The sequence below is a fragment of the Thamnophis elegans genome, chromosome 5, assembly GCF_009769535.1.
Source record: "Thamnophis elegans isolate rThaEle1 chromosome 5, rThaEle1.pri, whole genome shotgun sequence".
Taxonomy (NCBI): Eukaryota; Metazoa; Chordata; class Lepidosauria; order Squamata; family Colubridae; genus Thamnophis; species Thamnophis elegans.
In genome coordinates, this window is record NC_045545.1 from 52978168 (window position 1) to 53003390 (window position 25223).

Below are 25223 nucleotides of genomic sequence, written 5' to 3' on the forward strand. Positions count from 1 at the left end.
CAGAGCAGACGGAAAAGACGGTGCTTCTCTTTCTCTCTCATAAAGATCGACCATTCCCGGAAGTTTGAGGCGGCTGTTCCTTTAGTGGAGCCTCCGCTCTCTATGATCCTGGCGGAAGAACGTGGGGCTCCATATTGACTCGCAGGCAAAAAAGGCGGCTTTGCCTTCTTTCCCCTCCCAAAATAAAATGGAGGCGATGAGATCGGCGTGAGCTTAAACAGCTGGGGTGGGAGCAGCATTGAGGAGTTTTACCGTGAGTGCATTTTTTTTTTGCAGCCGCTTAGACTGCCAACACGGCGGGACAGATGCAGAAACCTGGCTACGAGGTTTCTAGGGAAGTTGTTTAAAAGTGGAAAGAGTGAAGAATTAGGCGGGTGTGCAAGAGAAAGGATACGGGATCAGGGGAAGAGAGAGAAACAGAGTGCATTACTGTCTATTGTCCACTTCCCATCTTAAGAACTGATTAACGGCCACTAGACTGGCAGGGCAACGCGGTCTGTGTTGTGAATAATATCGCAGTTACAGTATCCGAGGTAGACAGGCGATATACAGTAGTGGCCAAAATTGTGAAAACCTTTAGGGGAAAGTATATTTTTGAGGTTTGGTGGCTAATAACACCACTTTTATTTTGGGAGTAGTACCATAAAATTATATATCAATATATTTATATTTATATATTTAATATATTTAATCAAGCATGTAATGCAACAAGGTTTGTTCAATTATCTGCATTCGCTGAAAAGTTGTAGCCAAATATAGTCAGCAGTAAAACCCAGTTAATAGAAGCAATCATTCAATCTTGGTTTCACATTGTAACAGCTGCAGAACTAAACTACTCCATGGGAAGATAAGTGATTATTTTTGTAAGTCTTGTTTTTCTACGTGTTTCACTTCTTTATAACTGCTATTCTAATAGCAAATCCTTCATAAAAGTTATTGCATTACATTCTGGATTAAATTATCTTTCTATTGATATATAATTTTACAATACTACTCCCCAAAAAGTAGTGTTATTAGCCACCAAACCTCAAAAATACTGTACACTTTTCCCAAAAGGTTTCCACAATTTTGGCCACTACTGTACTATAATTACATGGGAAGGCTCAAAGATACTCCAGGCTGGCCTCATTTCATATCCTTCTCCTGCCCTCCAAGTAACCAAAGGGCCTATAATTGTACCCACTCCAGTGCCTTATCAGTTTTTCTGCAGGTCAGATAGAGCACAGTAAGACTACATAATGCTTCAGACTAGATTGCAGAAAGGTGTATGGGTGCAGATGGGAATGCAATAATAGAGCAGATCTATAGTTGCTTTAAAGCAGTGTTTTTCCAAAGTTTAAGTCCACTTTAAAATGTGTGGACTTCAACTATCAGAATTCCCCACCCAGCACTGATGCTGAGTTTAAGTGGCCAAGTTTGAAAAAAAAAAAAAACTGCATTAAAGACCCAAAGGTGGTTTTTTTTTCCCAGGAGGCAACTGGACTTTCTTATCTTTGAAGGCCAATATTTTTAGTTAGCCTAATTGTTTTATTTTCATGATTGAACAACTGTCAATATAGCTTACAAGAATAATTCCAATATTTTGTAAAATGTATAAGTTTTGTTTAAAAAATTGAAAAAAATATCCATTATCTTTCTGGATAATGATTGCAAAGAAATATTCAACATAAGCATAGATCTTTTGCATTTTTTCTTTTAAAACCAATTTTTATTTTTTATATTATTATTTAAATGAGAATATTATTGACCAGCTACAAAGTATTGTAATAGTGTTGTCATGCATGAAATTCATCTCCAACCCATATGAATGTGTGGGATAAATAATTAAAAATGAACTTACTTAAAAACCCAATGGTACCACTATATTGAGTATTTTTTTATTCCAGGTGTTGCTATATATGAACAGAAATTTAGTTTATTCACATTAATTGTTAGCATAAGGACATTTCAAAAAGAGGAAATCTTACTGCAGCATGAAACTGGAAGGAGACTTTAATTTATTATAATCAGCATCCTTTATTCTCAGCAGGTGGCGGTATTTAGCTGACCTTATCTCAGATCGGAAATTAAGCATGGTTGTGACTGATTAGTACTTTAGTGGAGACAGGAGATTATAGACTCCTGCTTCTTTCTTGTCTAGATGACAGCTTTTTATTAGGTTCTCACTTTGCATTAAGATGCCAGGTTGAATTACTACAGACTTACTGTGATGTGTGAACTAGCCACTGTGTGAGTAATTTAAGGGTATCACTGGCAAGACACCTACTTCGTATTCCCTCCATATGATAGATTAGTAACTGAAAAACCAAATAGTATCTCTTGACTAGGGACAAGGAAGTTAGTAAACTTTTCACAGATTAGAAATTTTATCTTCTGTATGCTTCACTGAAGAGTCTTCCTTAGATAAAAGTAAGTTTATTTTAATGTCTGCTGTTGCAATATAGGAAATACTGTCGTTTCTTTTTTTTATTAAAAACATTTATATTCAAAGTATATAGGAAGACAATATTCCATTATTTAATTGTGGATGATAAATAGTACTCACATTATGCATTTAATGCTATAGTGCAGAAGGAGTCAGAGAAAGCTTTGCTTTACTACTAAATGTTCACTCCAATATGTTTGCTGTTACTGTCCTTAGTGTCTTAATTTGTGTTCCTCAATTATTAAATACTATGGTTTCTTAACTTGCCACTTACAGCAAAAATCCTGGCAAGAAACTTTAAGATTATTGATAGAGCCTCACACAAAATGTTAACACGTTTAGCATGTGCATTCACTCATTTTGCCATAATGATAGCTCATGAATTACATTGGTTAGATTGGCATGTCACTTGTAAATAAACCACATGTTTAGTCTGTATGATATATCAAATGTCATTGAGTTCTCTTATTTGTAACATCTCAGTAAATGATCTGGTAACTACAATGGACATGTATAAAACGCTAGCAAAAAATAAGAACATTGATGTTTGAAACAGATTAGGTTGGGGAAGAATCTATGGAAAGCTTTGGATTTAAAGGAGGCAGCACCTGCTTGACCTTTGCTGATGTCGACAAAACCTAAGTGGAATCTGTTTTGATGGGTGATCATTAGGAAATTCAAGTACTCTAGTTTAAACTATAAAGTTAAAAAAATATCTCAGAATGGCAAATTATTTTTCCATTGTTAGGAAAAATTTATTTCAACTAGTATAGTCTATTAAACATCTTTTATGTCATAGTATATATTTTTTGACATTGTAATATTGAGAGACCTTCTTTCTCTGGATACATTTAAATAAGAAATGTGCCCATTTTATTGAATGCCTTTTCCAACTGAAAATAAGTAAATTAAATTAATTCCATGATTACGTGCTTTTTAAACTATCTCACTATGGCTATTTTTCATACATATTTTCATTTCTGTTTCTGTTGATTCTGTAAGAAGGAAATATGCCATAGCCTGTTGCTTGCTATCTGTCATTTTATGCATCAATTACTATCTAGTTTTAAAGTCAACAATTTTGAACCATGGTGTATATATACAAAAGTTGGCTGAGTTGACTGCGTAATATACTGTTTAATGCTGGTTCTGCTCCTGGTTGGATGGCGATTTTCAGAAAAAGGTGTTGGAGTGCATACTTCTTACTCGGTATGCTTTAGGAATATGGGTTCTTTTATTTATCCTGCCTAATATCCATATGGGGAAACTCACATATAGACTTGGTCCATGATGTCATCAATATGTTGTTTTGCAGTTGCCATGCTGGAATACAAATTTGTGTCTCATAAGATATGAATTACACTGTGAGAGTAATTAATCAAGATTGGTAAATAGGTTCTTAATATAATGAAACCTAGTTTAGACATAATGGAGAATAAACCATGATTGTTCATTTAGCCTTTTCTAGATGATTGGTTATCTAGATGGGGTTAGCTAGAGGGGGGTTGGCCCTCTCATATGGTGCCTACTGATTCAGTAATGTTATTAGAGAATCAAATGAGTTTTTTATGTCTGGAAATGTCTTTTGTCAGCTTTGACAAAGTTTGTTATCAACACTTTATCAGCTGTTTAGATTACCACCCACCTCTAGACATGATTTAAAATTTTCATTGTTAAAGCAGTAAAGCGCTAGGGATCACACTATTCAAATTTGTGTATTTTCTGGTGTGTATTCAAACCCAAGTTCTTTTAAGGGAATAAAATGATGCTTATACTAATTAAACGATTGTACAGATGAAACTCGAAAAATTAGAATATTATGCAAAAGTTCATTTATTTCAGTAATGCAACTTAAAAGGTGAAACTAATACCACACAGAAGCAGACCACTAAGCAACAGACCAGGTCTGTTTTTCTTTAGCCCAGGTAAAACGCTTCTGATGTTGTTTGTTGTTCAGGAGTGGCTTGACAAGAGTAATATGACATTTGAAGCCCATGTCCAGGATCCGTCTGTGTGTGGTGGCTCTTGATGCACTGACTCCAACCTCAGTCCACTCCTTGTGAAAGTCCCCAACACTTTTGAATGGCCTTTTCCTGACAATCCACTCCAGGCTACGGTCATCCCTGCTGCTTGTGCACCTTTTTCTTCCACACTTTTCCCTTCCACATAACTTTCTATTAATGTGCTTTGATACAGCACTTTGGGAACATCCAACTTCTTTTGCCACCCTTTTGAGGCTTTCCCTCCTTATGGAGGGTGTCAATGATGGTTTTCTGCACAACTGTTAGGTCAGCAGTCTTTCCCATGTTTGTGATTCCTACTGAATCAGACTGAGAGACCATTTAAAGCCTCAGGAACCCTTTGCAGGTGTTATGGCTTAATTAACTGATTAGAGTGGGACACTTTGAGCCTAGAATATTGCATCTTTTCGAAAATATTCTAATTTTCTGAGATTGTGGATTTGAGGTTTTCATGTGCTGTAAGCCATAATCATCACAATTATGACAAATCACAGCTTGAACTATCTTGGTTTGCATGTAATGAGTCTATCTCATATATTAGTTTCACCTTTTAAGTTGCATTACTGAAATACCGTATATACTCGAGTATAGGTCGATCCGAATATAAGCCGAGGCACCTAATTTTACCACAAAAAAACTGGAAAAGTTATTGACTCGAGTATAAGCCTAGGGTGGGAAATGCAGCAGCTACCGGTAAATTTCAAAAATAAAAATAGATACCAATAATGTTTTTGAATATTTATTTCAAAGAAAAACAGTAAACTAGCTCTGTAAGTGGAAAAGAGGGTCAATAAAAACAATATGGTATCAACAATAACTTTAAAAGTACAAAAACCTTAGCTCATTCAGCAACCAAGCTAAAACACAAGAGTTAAAATCCTTCAAAACTCATAGGCTCATAATATACATTCTACCAGTGTCCTGCCTGTGCCCATTGAATATACAACCTGCCCTGTGTCCATTAATTACAGCCTGCCATTGCCCATTGAATAACATATACAGCCTGCCTGTGCCCATTAAATATACAGTAGCCATTGTAAAAATTTGCTCTGGATAACAAATTATTATCACACAATACCGGTGTATTCAATGAAATACTTCACTCACCTCATGATTAAGGTGACCAGATTTTCAGATTGGTAAAGAGGGACACCTTTGACCGGGGGGGGGGGAGGGAGCTGGCCGTGGCGGTTACTGCCAGCCCACGGCCTTGCTAGGGACGTCTGGTCACCTTAATTATACACATCCTCTCTCTCTCTATTCACTATGTCACGGCACACTAGTGTGCCACGGCACAGTGGTTGAAAAACACTGGTCTAAGAGACAACATGCACTGCAACAGAAGGAGTGTTCCCATAAAGCTAAGGTTTTCAGGACCTACAATTTTACCATCCAAAACAAGAGTGTCAGCATCGGTGTGCACAGAGTATAAGGACATCCCAGCAGCTCTCCCATTCATTCCCCAAAGGATTCCCAATGACCCCATAAACCATTTTTACCATGTTCACACTCTTCCCTACCTATAAATACACACAGTGCTACAGTAATGCTAAGGGTCAGCAACTGTCACAAGGGCTTATAGACAAAACAGCTGAAAGAAAGGGGATCCGAGGTCAAGTCTGACTACCCCCAAAATGATGAATCAGCAGATTATCTGTTTGGGTCCCCCTTTTTCCTTTCCTCCCCTTAACCCTAGTTAGCCCCCATTCCTTTTTTTTGTGTGTGTGTCTGTGTGTGTGCAGAGCATACTTATGGGTGACCTCATGTTGATGAGTCAGCAGTGTCTGACTCTGCACACAGAAGGCTGCAGCCAGCAGATACAAGGGGGTAATTCAGTCCACCTCATCCCTTTGTAAAACACCCCCCACCCCCAGCCGCTCTGTGAAACACCCCCCACCCCCAGCCGCTCCTCAGCCCCACCCGTTCCCAGACACCTGATGAGTCAGCACTACTTGCCCAGATGGGGACAGCGCACCCAACGCTTAGGTAGTCCGAGAAGAAGCGGGGAAGGGCCCCACTTCTTCTTCTTTCCACCCCACCTCCGCAGAAGGAAAACTCAAAGCATCACGGCGATCCCGGGAAAAAGAGGCGAGCCGGGGAGCGGCGGCATTTCTCTCTCTCTCCCTCTCTTTGCCGCGACCTGCCGCCGGCGGGCAACAAGGACGGCCACCCACGCCGCAGATCCACGTCCAGCAGGGAGGAGGAGGAGGGAAACCCACCCACCTGTCAGCCACGGGAGAAAGGAAGTCGGCGAGCGGAGGAAAAGACGGGGGAAAAGGAAGCTCGGCGGGTGAAATGCGGTCCCCGCCAGGATCTCACCTCGCCCTCTTAGCCTCCCCACCCTTGACACACATGCACGCACACGCACCCTCCGCCTAGCCCGCCAGAACATTCCCGGGTGGGAACAGCCGGGGGTGGGGGGAAGAGAGAGAGAGAGAGACGCGATCGCGTTCCCGGCAGTCCAGAGCAGGAGGCGCTTTTTTCCAAAAATAAACACAGTGGATCATCTATCTCAGTGTTTCTCCACCTTGGAGACTTGAAAGTGTGTGGACTTCAACTCCCAGAATTCTGGGAGTTGAAGTCCACATATTTTCAAGTCTTCAAGGTGGAGAAACACTGATCTATCTAATTAATATAATTAGTTATAATTAGTTGGGAGGGAAAAGCGCTTGGTGCAAAGAAGGACTTTCTTTCAACCAGCGGAACCCCCTGGCGCAATCGGGCTGCGATTGGCGGCCGTCCTTGCTACAATCCGCGCCGAGCTCTGATGAGGGGGAAATTAGATTCCGGCTGATGCGGCAGGGGCTGCGCTGGTGGGGACGGGTGGAGGGGATGGGACTTGGAGTCCTACCATCTTGGCGAGTGGGGAGTCTCATCCCACCCCGCCCCGCCCGTCCCCGCCAGCGCAGCCAGGCTGCGATCGGCGGCCGTCCTTGCTACAATCCGCGCCGCCCGCCTCATCAATGGGGTAAAGTCCTTACGTCCAGCTCTCATGCGGGCGTAAGGAAAGTCCTCTCTTTCCCCCTCATCAGAACACAAGCCCGGGAAGCGAGTGGAAGTTCTCTGCGCGACTGAAACGGAAGCCACGGCAGGAGAGTGAGGCTGCTGCCGGCCATTTCACCTCGCGCAGAGAACTTCCACTGGGTCCCGAAATGGAGGAGAAAAAGGGGCGCCCCTTTTTCTCCTCCATTTGGGCAAATTTTTCACTGACTCGAGTATAAGCCGAGGCAGCTTTTTTCAGCCCAAAAAGTGGGCTGAAAAACTCGGCCTATACTCGAGTATATACGGTAAATGAACTTTTACACCATATTCTAATTTTTTGAGTTTCAACTCAAAAGGGAAGCCTTATTCTTTTAAATAACATTCCCAAAATGGCATTGTTGCTATTGTTGCTTTTTGTTCTTGGGAATATTTTACTGCTCATTTAAGCATTTTAAAACTGAAAATTCTGAACCCATAAAGATCAAATTAGTTGTTTTGGTAACAGTCCTAAGCTTTGGCGCCTCTTTGGTTTCACATTCCATTCCCATGCCTCTGTCCTTGGATTGTTCAATTGTTGACTCTGGTTGGCAGTTCTGGTTCCTGTCATCCCTATCCCTGCATCCCCCCTCCTCCCCATACTTTATGGCAGACTGCTTTCTAGCCTGGGCTTCCCTGTTTTAATTTTGGCTTTGTTTTGTTTTTAATGTTGAGGCTGCTTTAAATTTTATTTTTTATGCATACTTTGATTTTATAATCTTAATGTTCTTTGTGTTCGAAAAGACATAAGATTACATCTTTATAATATTATAGAGTGGTATATAATACAATACACAAAACTTTGCCATGATTTAAAATGTGTTTGGTGCTACTGAATTTGATACTGCAGTAATCCTAAAATAAAAATTGGAAGTTTAGAGAGTTTTCTTTTTCATTGCTTGAACTTAGTGAAAATTAAATGGGTCTTTCTGACTTGAAAACTATATATTTAGTTTTCTCAAGCATTATGGTGGCATAAAATGTATTTGCCATCAGTTTTTAATTAATAGGGGCAGATAGTGGTCTCATCATTGTTTGCTGAGTAAACTTTGGAGGAAGAATTTCCTGTAGTGGTTGAATGAGTCAGCAACACTCACATCCCATGAGTCACATTAACAAGTTAGCTACTTGTCTCAACATGTCAAAGAGCACAATTTGCTTCAAGCAGTTTGAAGAACATTGCAAGGAACAACACTTTTAAAAAGGTACCTCTCTGAGAGATTTAATAAGGTGGGCATTGCAGGGTTTTCTTTCAAGCTTAGGATAACCGAAATTAAAAGATAATATGATTGGCATGGTAGTCATTAATGCATTTCTGGTGTTATCCGTATGTGATGTATATCAAATTGGCCTCAAAGGCTTCTGAAAATAATGTTTAATCTTATGTGAGAGTAACACTGAATAGGTGTTCAAGTTCAGTCTCAGCTATGGTAGTTCGCTGGATGTTTGGGGTTGGTAACTCTTTGTCTTAACCCACCTACCCACCTATCTCACAAAGTGTGGCAAAATACTGGAGGAGAAAATTCTGTGTATATCAGTTGGCACATGTGTATATCAGCTGGAGGAGAAGTGAGTGTAAATCTATGAAGTAAACCTGATTTCTATTTTAGGCTTCTAATACTGACAGCTACTATACTGCCAAAATGACATCTACCTCGGCACAATTTCGGCCATCTGAGAATGCATGCAGATCATCACTTGAACCAGTCAAACAGGTAATATAATTTCATTTTTCAATTGAAGACTGTAATCTGGTAAAAGAGGGAAAAGTTAGCATTGCTGCGATTCTGTGAAATAGTTGTATTTGTTTTCCTCTGCTAGCTTGATGCCGTGAAACTTACCTGGAATTAGGGTTTTTAAAGCTTTAAATTTGTAACCTGTGGGAAGTAGTTTTTTTATATTGATTTGTCCAGCTTTCTACAACATGTCTAAAAAAAAATCCATTTGGTTTATCATAGGTACGACCAAAATTGCCACTGCTGAAAGTTCTGCATGCAGCAGGTGCTAAGGGTGAAACTTTTACGTTAAAAGAGGTGAGTTCCTATGCACACAATTCTACCCTGGAAAGTCAGGTTATCTAAATTTGAATTAAGAAAGAAATGTTTCCTAATTTGCTTTTTAATGGCATCCATTACAGACCAAGTCTATATCCATATTCTTATTCCATGTGATGTGGCTGCAAAGTTTTAATGCTGGGTATGCTTCTAGAGCAGGGTTGTCAAACCTGCACCGTCACATTGTCATCATGTGACATATCGTGACTTTTCCCTTTCCTTAAAATGGGGCGTGGTTGGTGGGCCGGGAGTTTGTACAGGTAGTCCTTCACTTATTTGTTTAACAATGATTTGAATTATAAGTGGTTTGGGAAAGGGTGCTTTACAGCCTATAAAGCAGAGGTGTTATACTTATGATCCGCAGGCCGGATGTATCATGCGCTGGCCACTCCCACCCCTGGTTTAGTGAGGGGAAAAAAGTCACAATATGTCACATGATTGACATCCCTGCTATAAAGCATTTCCAATCATTGCAAATATTGCAGCCACCCTACTCCCATCCATAACATTGTGATCTGGGTGCTTGGTAACTTCATTTCATTTCATTTATTGAATTTCTAGGCCGCCCAATCCCGAAGACTCCGGGCGGCTTACAGAAATGAAAAATTATTAAAAAAGAATTAAAACAATGAGACACAACAAAGTTAAGAAAAAGCACAACATACACCCAATCAGAGAGGGGCGGAAAAGCCAGGTTTTAATAGCTTTGCGGAAGGCCATGAGAGTAGGTAGGGCCTGTATCTCTGGGGGCAGCTCATTCCATAGGGCTGGAGCGTTTAAGTTTAAGTAAGCTTAAACTTGTTTGCACTTGCTAGGTGTAAGATGTTGGTGACCAATTAATGCTTGAATGTTTTTAAATTATGCTTTTTATTTCTTCTCTATTGGAAAAGTCATGTCAGCTAAACTGGAAACATCCTATAAAATCATTTCTTTTAAGTTTAAAATGCAAAGTGTGTACATATTAGAAAAATGACACAGGCTGTGATTTATAGGGTTATTCTGTCAGCTAGGAATTAAATGCTGTGGCTTTTCATTAGGAATGTGTCAGATATTCCTGCAGAGTTGTTTGACTTATTTTAAATACTTATGCATTTAAATAACTTATTTAGCTTCCAATATTTTTGCAAAAAACAAATCCAATGCTTCAAATGAATGAGTTTCCATGTTAAAATGTTAATTTGCCATAGCAGCCTACATTTAGCGCAGTGAGAACCTGTTCTCTATAATAGCTAGAAGCACTGCCAGCTTTCTTCATTTTGGTTTTTTTCTCCTGAAATTTTTTTTTGCTGCTGCTGTCATGAAAGGGGTATTAAATTCTATGCATAATAAACAGCTTGAAAAATGTGCTCCTCTTACAGGTTATGCGCTAGACTGCAGCCTACCTTGTTATGTTTTATTATTTAATTTGCACTTAGAGACTATTAGTTTGATTCTCCATGATTTATATGACAGAAAACAAATTTAAAACATTTAAGTAAGCTTAAATACATAAAAGAAAAGTTTCTGAGAGTGAAATAAGAATAAAACAAAAATGTACCTAGAGGGACTTTTGCTCAACTTTGGCTGGTGTACCAAGTTGCAAACCCTAGTTTGCACAAGAAGACATCCTCAATACCACCCAGTTAAACTACAGCAATGCAGTTTACATGGAGATGACTCCAAAACAAGTAGAAATGCTTTCCAGATTAGCTCTGCCTTTACCATCATCCTGAATGTGCTTGGAGATATGCAGGAGTGATTTCTATAGCAAGCCTTTAAGAAGATTGGCATTGTGGCTATAGAGCACAGCCACTTTTATTTTCTGATATCCCAAACAGGGACTACAGGGTCATAAAAAGGGTATTGGGTTTTTTTTTTAGGGCACCAAGAGTAGTTTTTCTCTATGTGATCTAATAGGTGAGACTGATACAGGTTAAAGAAGGCATGTCCCAGTGGTGCTTTTCAAAAGGCAACTGGGCTTTCTTTGAAAACATTTTGCCTCACATCCAAGAAACAAGTCCAGTTGCATTTTGAAAAGCACCATTGAGACATCCATGACCTGGATAATTGAGAATCTGCAATTTTGCATAGATGTTAGAGCAGATAATTTAGTTAGAGTAGGTAACATGATGCCAAACCATAAAGGTCAAAACTAGCAATTAGTACTTTAAATTGCATCAGGGTGGTAATTAAGTGAAAGCTACTACAGAGCCCACAATATTGGGGAAATATGTTCCCAACAACATGAACTAGTTAGCACACAGGCTGGTGCATTTTGGGTTAATTGCAGGTAGCTTTTACAGGCAGCTTCATGTAAATTGCATTGCCATAGTTTAACTGGGCGGTATTGAGGATGTCGTCTTCTGCAAACTAAGATTTGCAACTTGGTACACAAGCCAAAGTTGAGCAAAAGGCCTTCTAGGTACATCTTCATTTGTTGTATCAGCAGGACCTGTTTTCAAGAGGTAGAGCCTGACCATCCAGAGATAAGATTGGTATAGATGGAGAACCTCAGTGGACAAATAGTGTCTTGTTTGGGTTCAGCTTTAGGTAGGTCTATCCCATCCAGATCCCGATAGCCTTCAGGCACCAGGATAAGAGGATAATGCCCCCCCCCCTTAGGTATACTAACAACACTGTCCCCAAAGTAATAGTTAACTTTATCTAACATCCTCATAGAGATGTTAAAAAGGAGAGACTGACCTCTGTATTGCATTGTAGGGACCATTAGGACGGCTTTCTTCCTCACAATTGACTAAGGAACAGAATTACTGCAAAACAGTCCTTCCAGTCCTTATCCCCATAATTCAATCCTGTAAGATATTGTGGTGGATAATGACAAAAGCCACTGAGAGATCTAAAAGCATCCCAAGAGGCACAGTCCTCCTGCCAGGTCCTATTAGTGGTCATTTATAAGAGTCACAAGTACTATCTTAATTCCATGCTTAGGCCTAACTGAAAAGGTTCCAGATAGCCTGCTTCATATTTATATTGGATTCACCAATACCAAAAAAGGGAAGGTTGGAGACGGGGCAATAATTATATAACACTATCAGAACTAGAGATAATTTTAGGGGATTTACCACAATCTATTTCTAAGGAATATTGACAGTCATCCAGATCCATGTGATCCACAATCTACTTGCATGAGTCTGGAAAGGCATAGGTCAAGCCCAAAGGCAGTGATGGATAACTTAGAGAGTACTCTATCCACTTTCTTGGAGGGTATAAGGCAGAAGGATAATGCAATCTTGTTCAAGGTCTTTCCAGTTCACAAAACACAGGGCAGAGATGCCCACTAGATTTTTGGGGAACATTTTAAGTCTCTTCTAGATATGGTTGGATCCTTTAGCTGCCTGGGAAAGACCATCTGAATGCATCCAATCTTATGCAGACAAAGGTGGCAGTCTACATAATTTGTATGAGAGAATAATCTAATATTTCTGCCAACCTAGCAGTTCGAAAGCACGTAAAAATGCAAGTAGAAATATAGGGACCACCTTTGGTGAGAAGGTAACAGCGTTCTGTACGCTTTCGGCGTTTAGTCATGCCAGGCACACGACCACGGAGACGTCTTTGGACAGCGCTGGCTCTTAGGCTTTGAAACGGAGATGAGCACCGCCCCCAGAGTTGGGAACACCTAGCACATATATGCAAGGGGAACATTTACCTTTACCTATAATCTAATACAGTGGTAGTCAACCTGGTCCCTACGCCACTAGTGGGCGTTATAGCTTTCATGATGGGCAGTAGGAGTTTGCTGTAACTCTGCTTTATAAATTTTATAAAGTAAAGTTACTTCCCTACTTTATAAATCAACATTACTGTGGAACCGGTGGGCGGTTATAAAATTTTATTACTAACAGAGATACAAAAGTGGACGGTAGGTATAAAAAGGTTGACTACCCCTGATCTAATATAACAAAGGTCTGGTGGAAATTCTTTCGGTTTTCAGATTACATTACTTTTTTTTGAAATAAACATTCTAATGTATGGCTGCTTTCATGTGATAGGCCAGATTTTTATTTTTATTTATTTATATATCACATTTTAAAACCTCCTTTCTTCCTCATGGAGTGGTCACTATTCAAATAAAATGCAATAGCTAATAAAGCCATACATAAATATGAAGCAGTTAAAACTACGGTAGGATTAAATAATAAGCATAATTAATAATAAGCCCATTGTTCCTGTTGGAGGCTATAAACTCACTATATTTTTCCTGATTGTTTTACTTACCTAATCATAACGTTTGTTTTTCCTTTTTAAATTTATTCTGTGATTTTCTTATACTTTGGATTCATATTCGTCCTTTATTGATTTTTAAAAAATATTTCAGGACACTTTTGTCTTGCTTAATGAATTATGATAGAGACCCATAACTGTCTTTATGGTGTTCCTTTGTTGTTTGTTTATATTGCATTGAAAAATGTGTGTGCGTGCCCACACAAACACAAAGCAGGTTTGAAAATTACTGAAACAATGGAAAGTAAACTCTACTGAGATGATTTTTGTAGAAGAAAGCATAACTGAGATTTTCTTTCTTTTTTAGTGTATGATCTATCTTGGAGAGTACATTGCACAGAAACAGTTGTATGACAGAGAACAGCAGCATATGGTACACTGTGGAAAAGACCAGCTGGGGGAGCTTTTGGGCTGTCAGAGTTTTTCTGTAAAAGAACCACGGTAGGAAATTCTGTCATACCCATGGAATATGATCTTGCAAATTGTATTATCTAAAGCAAAGAGTTTTCTTTTATTTTGAGTAGATACAGTGAATTCTGGCCCAATACTCCCTTTGAGAACACACTTCTAACTGAATACTTTGTTGTAAGAATTGTGTTGTAATTGGTGGCATCTGACAAAATTATCAAATACATAAACTTCAGTGGCAAATATGAATTTAATAAATAAATATTAGAACAGAGTTACTAAAATATGTTTTGTCAATGTTCTTTAATCCTCTTGTATAATACTTGGAAGAGATTATAGGCTAGGTAGTGAAGAATATTGAAAAATTCGCATAACTGTCTAGGTTTCTTGAAAAACTTTATAAACCTTCAACCACTGATGTGACAGAGCCAGTTTGCACTTGTTCGTGAGAACCCATTGCTAAATTTTCAGAAATGTTGCAAGCCACTTGCAAGCAGAATTGAGCCTTGATGTCTAGCTTACAAACAGCTGTTCTGTGCTATTACAAGTAGTCCTTGACATATGACCACAGTGGAGGCCAAAATTTCTGCTGTTAAGTGGAAACATTTGTTAAGTAAGTTTTGCTCCACTTTGTTCGACTTTTCTTGCGATAGTTGTTAAGTGAATTGTTAAAGTTGTTAAGTTAGTCAGACGGTCATTAAGTGAATCTGAGTCCACAAAGTGCTCGCCTGATGATCCTGGGACACTGCTACCATTATAAATATGAATCAGTTCCCAAGTATCGGAATTTTGATGGGGGATGCTATAACAATCATAATGTGACACATATTAATCATAACTGACACGTGAGTATGAAAAACAGTCATAAATTCCATTTTCAATCCTGTTGTAACTTTGAACAGTTACTCAATAAACTGTTGTAAGTTAAGGACTACCTGTATACAGGGCATTGGTGGCAATGGAGGTGGCGGAGCCAGTTCTTAAACATTTACTAGCACACCGCTGACTGCAACCAATTTGTTTTACTAACTTCATCCTGATTAATAGCATTAATATTTTTGGTGAACTTGGTTACTTTAAGCTTATGCTTTGTCCATTCTTATTTGCATGATTAGTTACATTCCTTTATTATCTTTTTTCTAAGAGTATAAATGAAGAAGAAAATTCATGCTTGAATTTCTAGCCATATCTCCTATGGTTTGGGTATAAATTATATGTGAATGCTGAATATTCCAATCTCTTTTTTTCTTTGGCTGTTCAGTATATTTGACTATAGCAGAATGGAAGCAAATGAGCATGGTAATATCCATGTGTAGTGCTAATATGCAGATACTACTCTTGTTTAGTTAATTACTCTCTGCTCCCATGCTGACGCATACTTAAGGCCATGCTGTTGCCATGGGACTTAATTGCACAAGTATAGTATTGCATAGTTAAGTCCTGTAAATTTAGTCCTAACTATGCAGTAGAGAGGTTTGGGATGGAACTACACAGAAACAAAAATTTCACAGATTGAATATTCCTATATCCATATGCAGCAGAATGAGTAATAGTATGTAAATTAATAAATTGAATATTTTATTTCAGTCTATAGGTGCCACTCTTATTTTTGAATGTCACTATTATTTTTGAATATCTTTCCTGTTAAAAATTATTCAGATAGTAAACTTAGAAATTTAGCATTATCCTCTAACTTCTGTTTTGATTTTGTATTTGCATGGAGGTTTTCTAAACAGCTACAGAACTTGAAGTCTGAAACACTTAGATTTACTGTAATTGTACCCGTGAATGGAATTGGTTTCTTCTTAGCGAACCTTGGTGGCACAGTGGTTAGAATGCAGTATTGCAAGCTAACTGCCCATAGCTGGAATTTGATCCCAATGGGGTTCAAGGTAGACTCATCCTTCCATCCTTCCGAGGTTGATAAAATGAAGACCAGATTGTTGGGGAGAATATGCTGACATTGTAATCCACTCAGAGAGTGCCGTAAAGCACTATGGGGTGGTGTATAAGTCTAAGTGCTATTGCAGTTCTGTGGATGGAAGTTTTATCAAGCCTCCCAGCTTCATATCTGATACTCATCATTCGGTCAAGTGGTTTATCCAAACAGTCCATTTCCCAGGATTACAGGTTTTTTTTCTTTTAAAAAGTATGCAGGTACAGGTATATTTGGCATGCTTAATTTTATATGCATACAGTAAATCCCTCTCTTGACAGAATGAGAATTCATGGTGTTAATTGTGAGTTTATGATAAATTTTCCTGCAGAGTCTTTGTGCCAGCAATGGCTATGGCTATAAGGATTTAATGGCAGATTGAGAACTGTCACGAGAGAACTGGTAATGGTTCTGAGAAAAAAGTTTAAACATGTTTTTTTTTTAAAAAATTGAATTGACTTGAAATTAGGCCATATTTACTCCTTTCTCTAACTGCATCTGATGTAGATTACTTTTCCTTCTTATTAATCATATGCTGTATCATGATTTTGGAGAGCTCATTAGTACTTCATCTTGCATAATATTTGAACTAAAGAGAAATATTCTTTATGCATGGGTGCGGGGACTGTGTGGTTAAGACACACAGCTTGTTGACCAAAAGGTTGTCAGTTTGAGACCCAAGCTCCTGTTTCTGCCCCACCTTCTGCCATCTAGTGGTTTGAAAGCAAGCAAATGCAAGTAGATAAATAGGTACCATTTCAGCAGGAAGGAAAGAGCGTTCCGTGTGCCTGAGCATATAGTTATGCTGGCCACGTGACCATGGAAGCGTCTTTGTACAATACTGGCTCCCTCAGCTAGGAAAAAGAGATGAGCATCGCTCCCTAGAGACAGACCTGACTGGACAGGGGAAACCTTTACCTTTTTAAAAATATTATTCTTTATATAATTATGTCTTTTATACAAGTAATGTTCTCTGCTCATTATTCATTATTTTTCCACAGCCTTGTTTATGATATGCTGAGAAGGAATGTCACTCTTGCCAGTACTACAGGTAGGTTTCTTCAAATTCATTCTTTTTGTAAAATTAATCTTGGTAAGTAAAAACATGTGAAAGCGTTTGCTTGAGATGAATTGCTCTGAGGATTGGGAGTACTGGGATTCTACAGCCCCGGGCTAACAAAAAAAACCCTGACATGTACTGAAATAAAACTAGAACCAGGATCACCATCATGCTCTCAGTGGTTATAAGTATGCTGATATACATACCCTAGGCTGGTCTCCAGGCTTTCTATCTCTACGGCTTTGTCCTTTGCCCAAATCCTTTTGAGATGCAGAAAATGGGTTTGTGAGCATGCATAATGTTTTCCTGGTGAAGAAAACAAAAGCTGTTTTTATACTGTTTTGTTTTGCTTTTATTATTTTTAAGCTGTCTATTGAATTATGGTAACTTTGTACTTTCTACACTGTCAGAGAGTTTGGCATGAGAATATTAAATGCATTTTTTTTTCATATAAATGTGCTGTTGGCTTTTTTTAGGCATGATCCAGACCTGCCATTGTGGGAATGGAGCATTTTGGAGAAGTACAGAATGTTTCTGTTTCTTCTTTGAACTACATCAATGTAGTTCTCAGGGTAGTGTGACAGTTATACTGAAGTTAATAGTTTCAGTCACAAACAATTGCTGGCATTTCAGACAAAATCAACGCTAGACTTTGACCAGAGTAGCACAAACTCTTCCCATTTCAGAAAAAAATCAGGCCACAGATAGTTCTAGACTTAACAACTGCTTGAGGTTCCAATGCTTGTGTGCCCCCCTCCCCCGGTCCCATTCTCATGACCACACTTTGGGCATTTGGCAAACAGGATGCTTTAATGGCCATTTGCAGTGACCCACAGTCATAGTTTGGTCATAAACTAGCATTTATTTTTAGTTTTCAATAAAACCAGCCCATACCATGCATTTACTTAATGACTATGGTGTTTGCTTAACAACCTCTGCAAGAACAGGTAGTAAAACAGGGTTGGTCACATGATTGACCTACTTTACAGCCATTACAAGTTATGACATGGGCTCAATTGCGACCGTAACTCGAGGACTACCTGTATACCTACAACAACTAAGAGAAATATAGAATGTATGCACAGATCTTGATTTCAGTATATTTCTTCACCTTTAATTAGAATGGATTAATTTATAACTAGTCTGGTTATAGATAATCTCTGTTAACATCTCCACTAGACGTATAATTAATCCAGTGTTGTTCCATCAGAACAAGGTTTTCAAACAGGAATTCAGGTAGTCCTTGCTTACTAAACACAATTGGGACTGGCAACTCTGTCAGTAAGTGTGACAGTTGCTAAGAAAAAAAACATGTCATGAGGCTGGATGTCACTTCTGCTTCTGTGGTTAAGCAAATCGCTGTGGTTATTAAGCAAGACATCATGGGATTCTGAGTTGTGATTTCACATTTGCATTCTCAAATTGATTCTGTTCGTTGGAAACTGGTTGTGAACCTCGCAAATGGTGGCTGTCCAACTTTGTGACCGCCATATATGCAAGGATTAGTTGCAAAGCTGATTTTTTTCTCAACTCTTGTAACTTTGAACAGTCACTAGCAAGGCAGTTGGTAAGTGAGGACTACTTGTATTGTTGACCTTGCTCTATAGAAATCAGTATAATATTAAGGATAGTACGTTTTGTGTTTATTTATGGGGATGATTTCATTGGCTGCCTGACTGTGATTTAACACAATTTTAAAAGCTAAAAAGGAAATAAACTTTATTTTTACATGATTAAAGATTGGCATATAACATTCAAAACCGAACTGCATAGCAAAATAAAATTCAGCATTGTATCTGAAGATGTTTTCCTAAATCAGGACAATTGAGCAATCAGTCAACAGTTTTGCTTTGTGCATGATAAAATTGCTCCTAGTGCAAGCTTTATATTAATGGTACTATTTATGTTGTCTTACCCAATCACTTCAGAGAACATGCAACATGCTCTGCAATCTGATATAAAAAGAAGCGACTATTGTAAATAGCTCTTCATTCTCAGGTTAAGGATCATCATAATTTCTTGCTGAAGTACCTCTATCTGGCTAGAACTGAGTTCTTGTGTGCAATTTCAGTGTAGTTTGCAGAAGATTCTTTTAGTGCAATCCTTCTTTGTTTTTGATTTGATTCCAGTTCATTTTGAGATGAATACATTCACAAAGTTAAAACAAGATGTGCACACCTTTATTCCCCTTCTAGACAGTAGAGCAGAGAGCCTATTTTTTGTGTTTCAGGAGGGGTTGCTGGCAATGGATGACATTAGGGCTATAAGTGAGTGAGGTTACCTCCCTCCTCTCTTTGCCCCAGTTGGTATAAGAGGAAAGAGGCAGATAATTCTTATCAGAAACTTGAATCGGTTGTTTTTACAGTTTCCAAATTTAGTCTGAAGGTTGCATTATGTCTGCTGCTGAATGGTTAGTGAATGTAACTATTTGAAAACTTCTGACTTCACTTTTAATCTGTCATTTTCCATGGCATGTATGCAACTTCAGAGTTGAATTGGCATCTAGCTAGATCATTGTTATGGTGAGAAAGACCATCACAGAACCCATAACCGTATTGAGAGGCAAATAGATATGTTAATAACATAGTTTATTATTGCATCTTAAAAAAAAATAACTAGAATATCTATGGAGAATCATCTATGTCTTGGATATCACAAAGGTGCTTTTCAAAAGGCACTCCCCCCCCCCCCCCCCCCTTGAAAACATTTCGCTTCTCATCCTTGAAAGCATTTCTTGGATGAGAAGCGAAACATTTGAAAAGAGTAAGGTTCTACATTTAGGCAACAAAAACGAAATGCACACGTACAGTATAGGTGGTATGCACACGTACAGTATAGGTGGTACCTTGCTCAATAGTAGTAACTGTGAAAGGGATCTTGGAGTCCTAGTGGACAACCATTTAAATATGAGCCAGCAGTGTGCAGCAGCTGCCAAAAAAGCCAACACAGTTCTAGGCTGCATAAACAGAGGGATAGAATCAAGATCACGTGAAGTGTTAATACCACTTTATAATGCCTTGGTAAGGCCACACTTGGAATACTGCATTCACTTTTGGTCTCCACAATGTAGAAAAGATGTGGAGACTCTAGAAAGGGTGCAGAGAAGAGCAAAAAAGATGATTAGGGGACTGGAGACTAAAACATATGAAGAACGGTTGCAGGAACTGGGTATGTCTAGTTTAATGAAAAGAAGGACTAGGGAGACATGATAGCAGTGTTCCAATATCTCAGGGGTTGCCACAAAGAAGAGGGAGTCAAACTATTCTCCAAGGCACCTGAGGGTAGAACAAGAAGCAATGGGTGGAAACTAATCAAGGAGAGAAGCAACTTAGAACTGAGGAGAAATTTCCTGACAGTTAAAACAATCAGTGGAACAGCTTGCCTCCAGAAGTTATGAATGCCCCAACGCTGGGAGTCTTTAAGAAGATGTTGGATAGCCATTTGTCTGAAACGGTATAGGGTTTCCTGCGTAGGCAGGGGATTGGACTAGAAGGCCTCCAACGTCCCTTCCAACTCTGCTATTGCTATTGTATTTTCAAGAAAAAAAAACAAAGTCCCATTGCCTTTTGAAAAGCACCTTTAGAATAAGCTGTACCAGGGTATATCAAGAGCAAAAAAAAAAAAATTATTATTTACCTTCACCTCAAGATCCAGCTAGTTACATCCAACGTATCTACATATTGATAAGGAAGGTACATTGTACTGGCACTAATGGGCATTTCCTAATATAGCAAATAGCAGGGATGGTAGAGTTAGTTTCTCATTGAGTTAGAAGTGCACTCACCATGTTCTGACCCAGATCTATCTATGCACTTGCTTTTCTTTAAAAAATGGCATAGGACAAATATGTCTACTATGATCGTTATTGTAGTGCTAGAGGGTGGTAGCTAATTAGGATTCAGCTAATGGATCTATCAGCTCCATTCTCTATGTGTGAGTGAGCTAAAAAAAATGGAACAAAGTTGGGTGAGAAATTTCAAACCATTTCAAACCCACACACGGAGAACTTGGTATGCTTGTTTGACAGGAGCTCCCTCTGTATTGTGAGAATGGTTATTACCAGGGAAGGTTTTTTCTTTCTTTACCTGCTGTCTAGATGCTGCACAGACACTTGCTTTCACAAAGGATCAGAGCGAGGATAATCCAAGTCAAGATCGGCTGAAGGTAAACCCATTGCTGGGTGGTTTCTTTTGTCGTACAGAGTGTCCCTTCTCTGTACCTGTGCAAAGTGGATTGCTAGAACTTCTGACTTATTTACTGATGAGTCTTTGCCTTCTTCAGAAGTTCTTGGGACTCCACAGAGCAGGGACAGAGTTCTCATTCTCTGTTCTCTACCTACAGAGTTCCAGTCTCTGAACATGTTCTCTGGGATGTAGCATTTCTTTTCCTTAGTCACACCAGCTTTCACTGGGTGGGAGTTTTTTAATTTATTTATCAGGGACTGATAAATATTATTTCTTCATGAAAACTCACAATACCTGAAAACCTTAGGAGAATCAAGATGATTTCTCATACTGTTGTTGAATCAGTATTGTCCACCTCAAGAGAAAGCTACCTAATTTGATACAGAGATAAGCTTGACAGCATTCCTTTGCAGTTTTATGGAAACATTTATCCTATTGTAGCTGTATTGTAATATGTTCTGTGTGTGTATGTGTGCGTGTGTATACACATGTGCACACGCAACAGGTTCATGGATAAGCAGCCTGGAATCTTCCAAAAGTTTTGGGCTACAAGTCCCATGAGAGTTGTAGTGAAAGACTTAGGGAACCATCAGGTTGCCTATCTGCATCTATTTGATCTTTAGCAATGTCTTGATCAGTTAATAAATGAAATTTTTTGTTAAGTCTTATTTCTACTGTAACTCTGATGGTATTTGAACTGTATGTGACTGTTGGTCTTAAGCTGGTGACTAAGAAAGGAAGTGTTACATCCCTGTGCTTCTGTCATAGATCTTAACTAATAGTTATTTTTCCTTTTCCCTTTAAGCAGAATAACAGAGAGAGCAGTTTCAGCACTGAACAGGAAGACCATGAAGGTGATTTATCTTCCTTAAACCATACATACCATATAAGCAAGGAGAAAGAAGGTAAATATGGCCTCTCAATTAGACATGATTAAATTGCTTTGACTATTAGACCTATTGTTTATCTAATGAATCTTGTAGAATATGTACATACTGTGTTGTTTTTGTTGAACCTGTGAGTACTATGTGGTTTTCCTTTTTTTAAAAACTATTATTATTTCTTAATACAGTTAGATATTTAGAAGTATTTTTTAGAAAACATTTTATTTCTTTCTCATGTGAATACACAAATTAGGTAATATTCAAGTAGTCAATTTAATTTGTGAAAATTGCACATATAAATAAAATGTCAAAGCGGAATGCTGTTTTTGTAGCTATTTCATGTAGCTTTTAGAATAGTCTCACAAGATAGTGATAACTTCTTAAGATATTACAAATTTATTGTTGATTTCTTAGAAAAACTCAATGTTTCTGCTTTCTCAAGTTAGATTTAAACTCTTATCATTAAATATTACACAATATATGAACATAAGTGAACACAAAGGGCTTTTTGCTTATAATGTGTCTTGGAGGAAATAGAAATATATACAGGTAGTCCTTGACTTAACAACCATTTGCTTAATGACGGTTCTAAGTTACAGTGGCCTCAGAAAAAGTGGTTTATGACCTGTCCTTACAATTACTACTATCAATCAAATGATCACAATTCAGATATTTGTGAATAGGATTACATTTACAACAGGTTGCAGTATCTTGTGGTCAGCTAATCACCATTTGCAATTTTCCCAGGCAGTTTCTGACAAGAAATGTCAATTTGGGAAGCTGGATTAGTTTAGTGGTAAAAATAGTCATGAAATTGAATCCAGTCATGTGATGACTCGCTTTACAACCACACTGACTTAAGACAAAAATTCTGGCCCCTAATGTGGTTGCAGATTGAGGACTACTGGTAATTCACACAGATGAATATACATGGATATAATGTTAGAGTAAGTTGCATCCAAGTGATCCGGTTTGCCAGTTAATTTCACAAGCAAAGTTATTTTATATTAAATGTCTTTTCACTTTTGAAGATGGTGTACTGATAGATAACCTTTCAAAAGAGCAAACCACATTGGATTTGTTGGTTGAAGAATGGGATGTAGCTGGCCTTCCATGGTGGTTTTTAGGGAATCTGAGAAACAATTACAAGTCCAGAAGCAATGATTCAACAGATATACATACAAATAAGGTAAACATTAGCAAGTAGTATGATGTATATGCACAAACCTGTATATCTTAGCCTGATTTCATTATTTTATTAAAAATGGAAAGGATTCTTATTCTCAAAGTGGTCTTTGACATTTTTGGTTGCTGTGTTGAGGCTGAAAAATAACACAACAATCATAGATACTGGCCTTAGTCTAAACAAATACCAGCACATTAGATAACCTCAGGGAACAACTGAAATATACCATGACCACGGAACAGAGCCAGGCTGAGAGAGAATGGTTGGCCCAAGGTCACCCAGCTGACTTTCATAGCTAAGGTGGAACTGGAACTTACCATCTCCAGCTTTCTAGCCTGAATATCAGAGTTCCCAACTTGTCTAGTTTTGTGGACTAGAGTCGGGGAGAGGGGGAGGAGAGGCAATGTGAGTAGTGAGCAAGTGTGTGCATGCAGTTCCATTTGCGTGGCAGTGGGCATGCAAAATGGAGTGCATGTGTACCAGTGGTGGGTTGCAAATCCCGTTCCCGGTACGGTTGGAACGGGGTCAGCAGCATCCTCATGGACACACGCAGCACACGCATGTGTTCAAGTGCCTCCGTGACCCTCCATGACGCTCCAGCTGCTCTGCGGAGCATTGCGCAGGTGCTGTACGCACCATGCGCCTGTGCGGAAGTACAAAAGCCTTTAAACTTCGTTAAGGAGCTTGGGCTGGCGGGTGGGCCCTCTGGAGCACCGTACCGGAACGGTATCCAGTGCTCTGGGCTGGCTCCAGTACACGTGTACCGGGACGTACCGCCAGCAACCCACCCCTGATGTGTACGCACTCGCCCACTGTTCACACAAGGAGGGATGCATGCATGCATAGTGGCCTGCTGCTTCAGGTGACCCTGTTTTTAACAGCTCACGGCCCGGTAGTGGTTAGGGAATCCTGCTATAGATTACATTAATATTAGTTGATATAATTAATAATGTATGATTAATATTAATTAGTATATCACAAAAGGATGACACAGAGATAAAAGTAAAAACTTTTTTCTGTTGTAGGGTGTCATATAATTGATGACTTTAAGGAAATAAGAAAGACTTCCAGAATGTGGTGTTGTGGAAGTAATGCAGGATAATGGGGAAAAAAATAGGGATTTGGAAAGCCATCAATATTAAATTAAGGAGATTTCATACCTGATCTGACTGCTCTTGGACTTTACTATATCACGTAAAGTTTGGGAAGAATGATGGAAGACCAATTCTTTTTTCTCATTACAATAATGAGACTGCCTTTTCCTTTGAAAAATGAAACTATTTAAAGCATCCAGGCCCTAGAATACTTGATGCATATGTACGTGTTTCTATTTAATTATCTCCTTCCTGAGGTTATTGTATAATTTATATTATAACTTTTGTTTAATTGGATGTTAAATAAAATTTCTCAGCACACATTGCTGAAGCAGGAAGAATGCGGTGTTATTGAAAATTGCAAGTTATTTTTACCTAGCTGCCTGTGGCTATAAAGGGAAGCTTTGCGACATCATACTTTATAGTTACCTTTATAAAGTCAAATAAATAGCAAGTCTAACAATCTTCAATGTGTGTTTCTTCATTCTTCTTTAGGATGTGGATACTGCTGTTGTTTCAGATACTACAGATGACTTGTGGTTCCTCAATGAAGCCACTTCAGATAACTTTAGTGTCACAGTCCCATCAAAAATAGTTGATTGTGAACAAGTTAATGAAGAAAGAAAAGAAGATAATAAAGTAGTAAGTTCCAATAATTGGAAGGTATTTGTTAAATTAGTATAATTTACTTGCTTGCTTACTTGTTCCCACATTTATTATTTTTACAAA

General features: G+C 38.6%; 1 protein-coding gene across 5 annotated transcripts in view; it reads left to right on the top strand.

The window, feature by feature from the left end:
• The window catches only part of MDM4 (MDM4 regulator of p53), a 32387-nt gene continuing 7164 nt past the window's right edge, over nt 1–25223 (top strand). For 2 of the 5 annotated variants that reach the window (XM_032217460.1, XM_032217461.1), the window contains exons 1-9: nt 4–253; nt 9075–9179; nt 9423–9497; nt 14050–14183; nt 17088–17137; nt 21243–21310; nt 22136–22235; nt 23246–23403; nt 24990–25136. In XM_032217460.1, the coding sequence (XP_032073351.1) occupies nt 9108–9179; nt 9423–9497; nt 14050–14183; nt 17088–17137; nt 21243–21310; nt 22136–22235; nt 23246–23403; nt 24990–25136 (804 nt within the window). In that variant the 5' untranslated portion in view covers nt 4–253; nt 9075–9107. Of the gene's footprint in view, nt 254–9074; nt 9180–9422; nt 9498–14049; nt 14184–17087; nt 17138–21242; nt 21311–22135; nt 22236–23245; nt 23404–24989; nt 25137–25223 lie in introns of those variants that run through there. The other 3 variants (XM_032217462.1, XM_032217463.1, XM_032217464.1) reach the window with 3 other exon arrangements.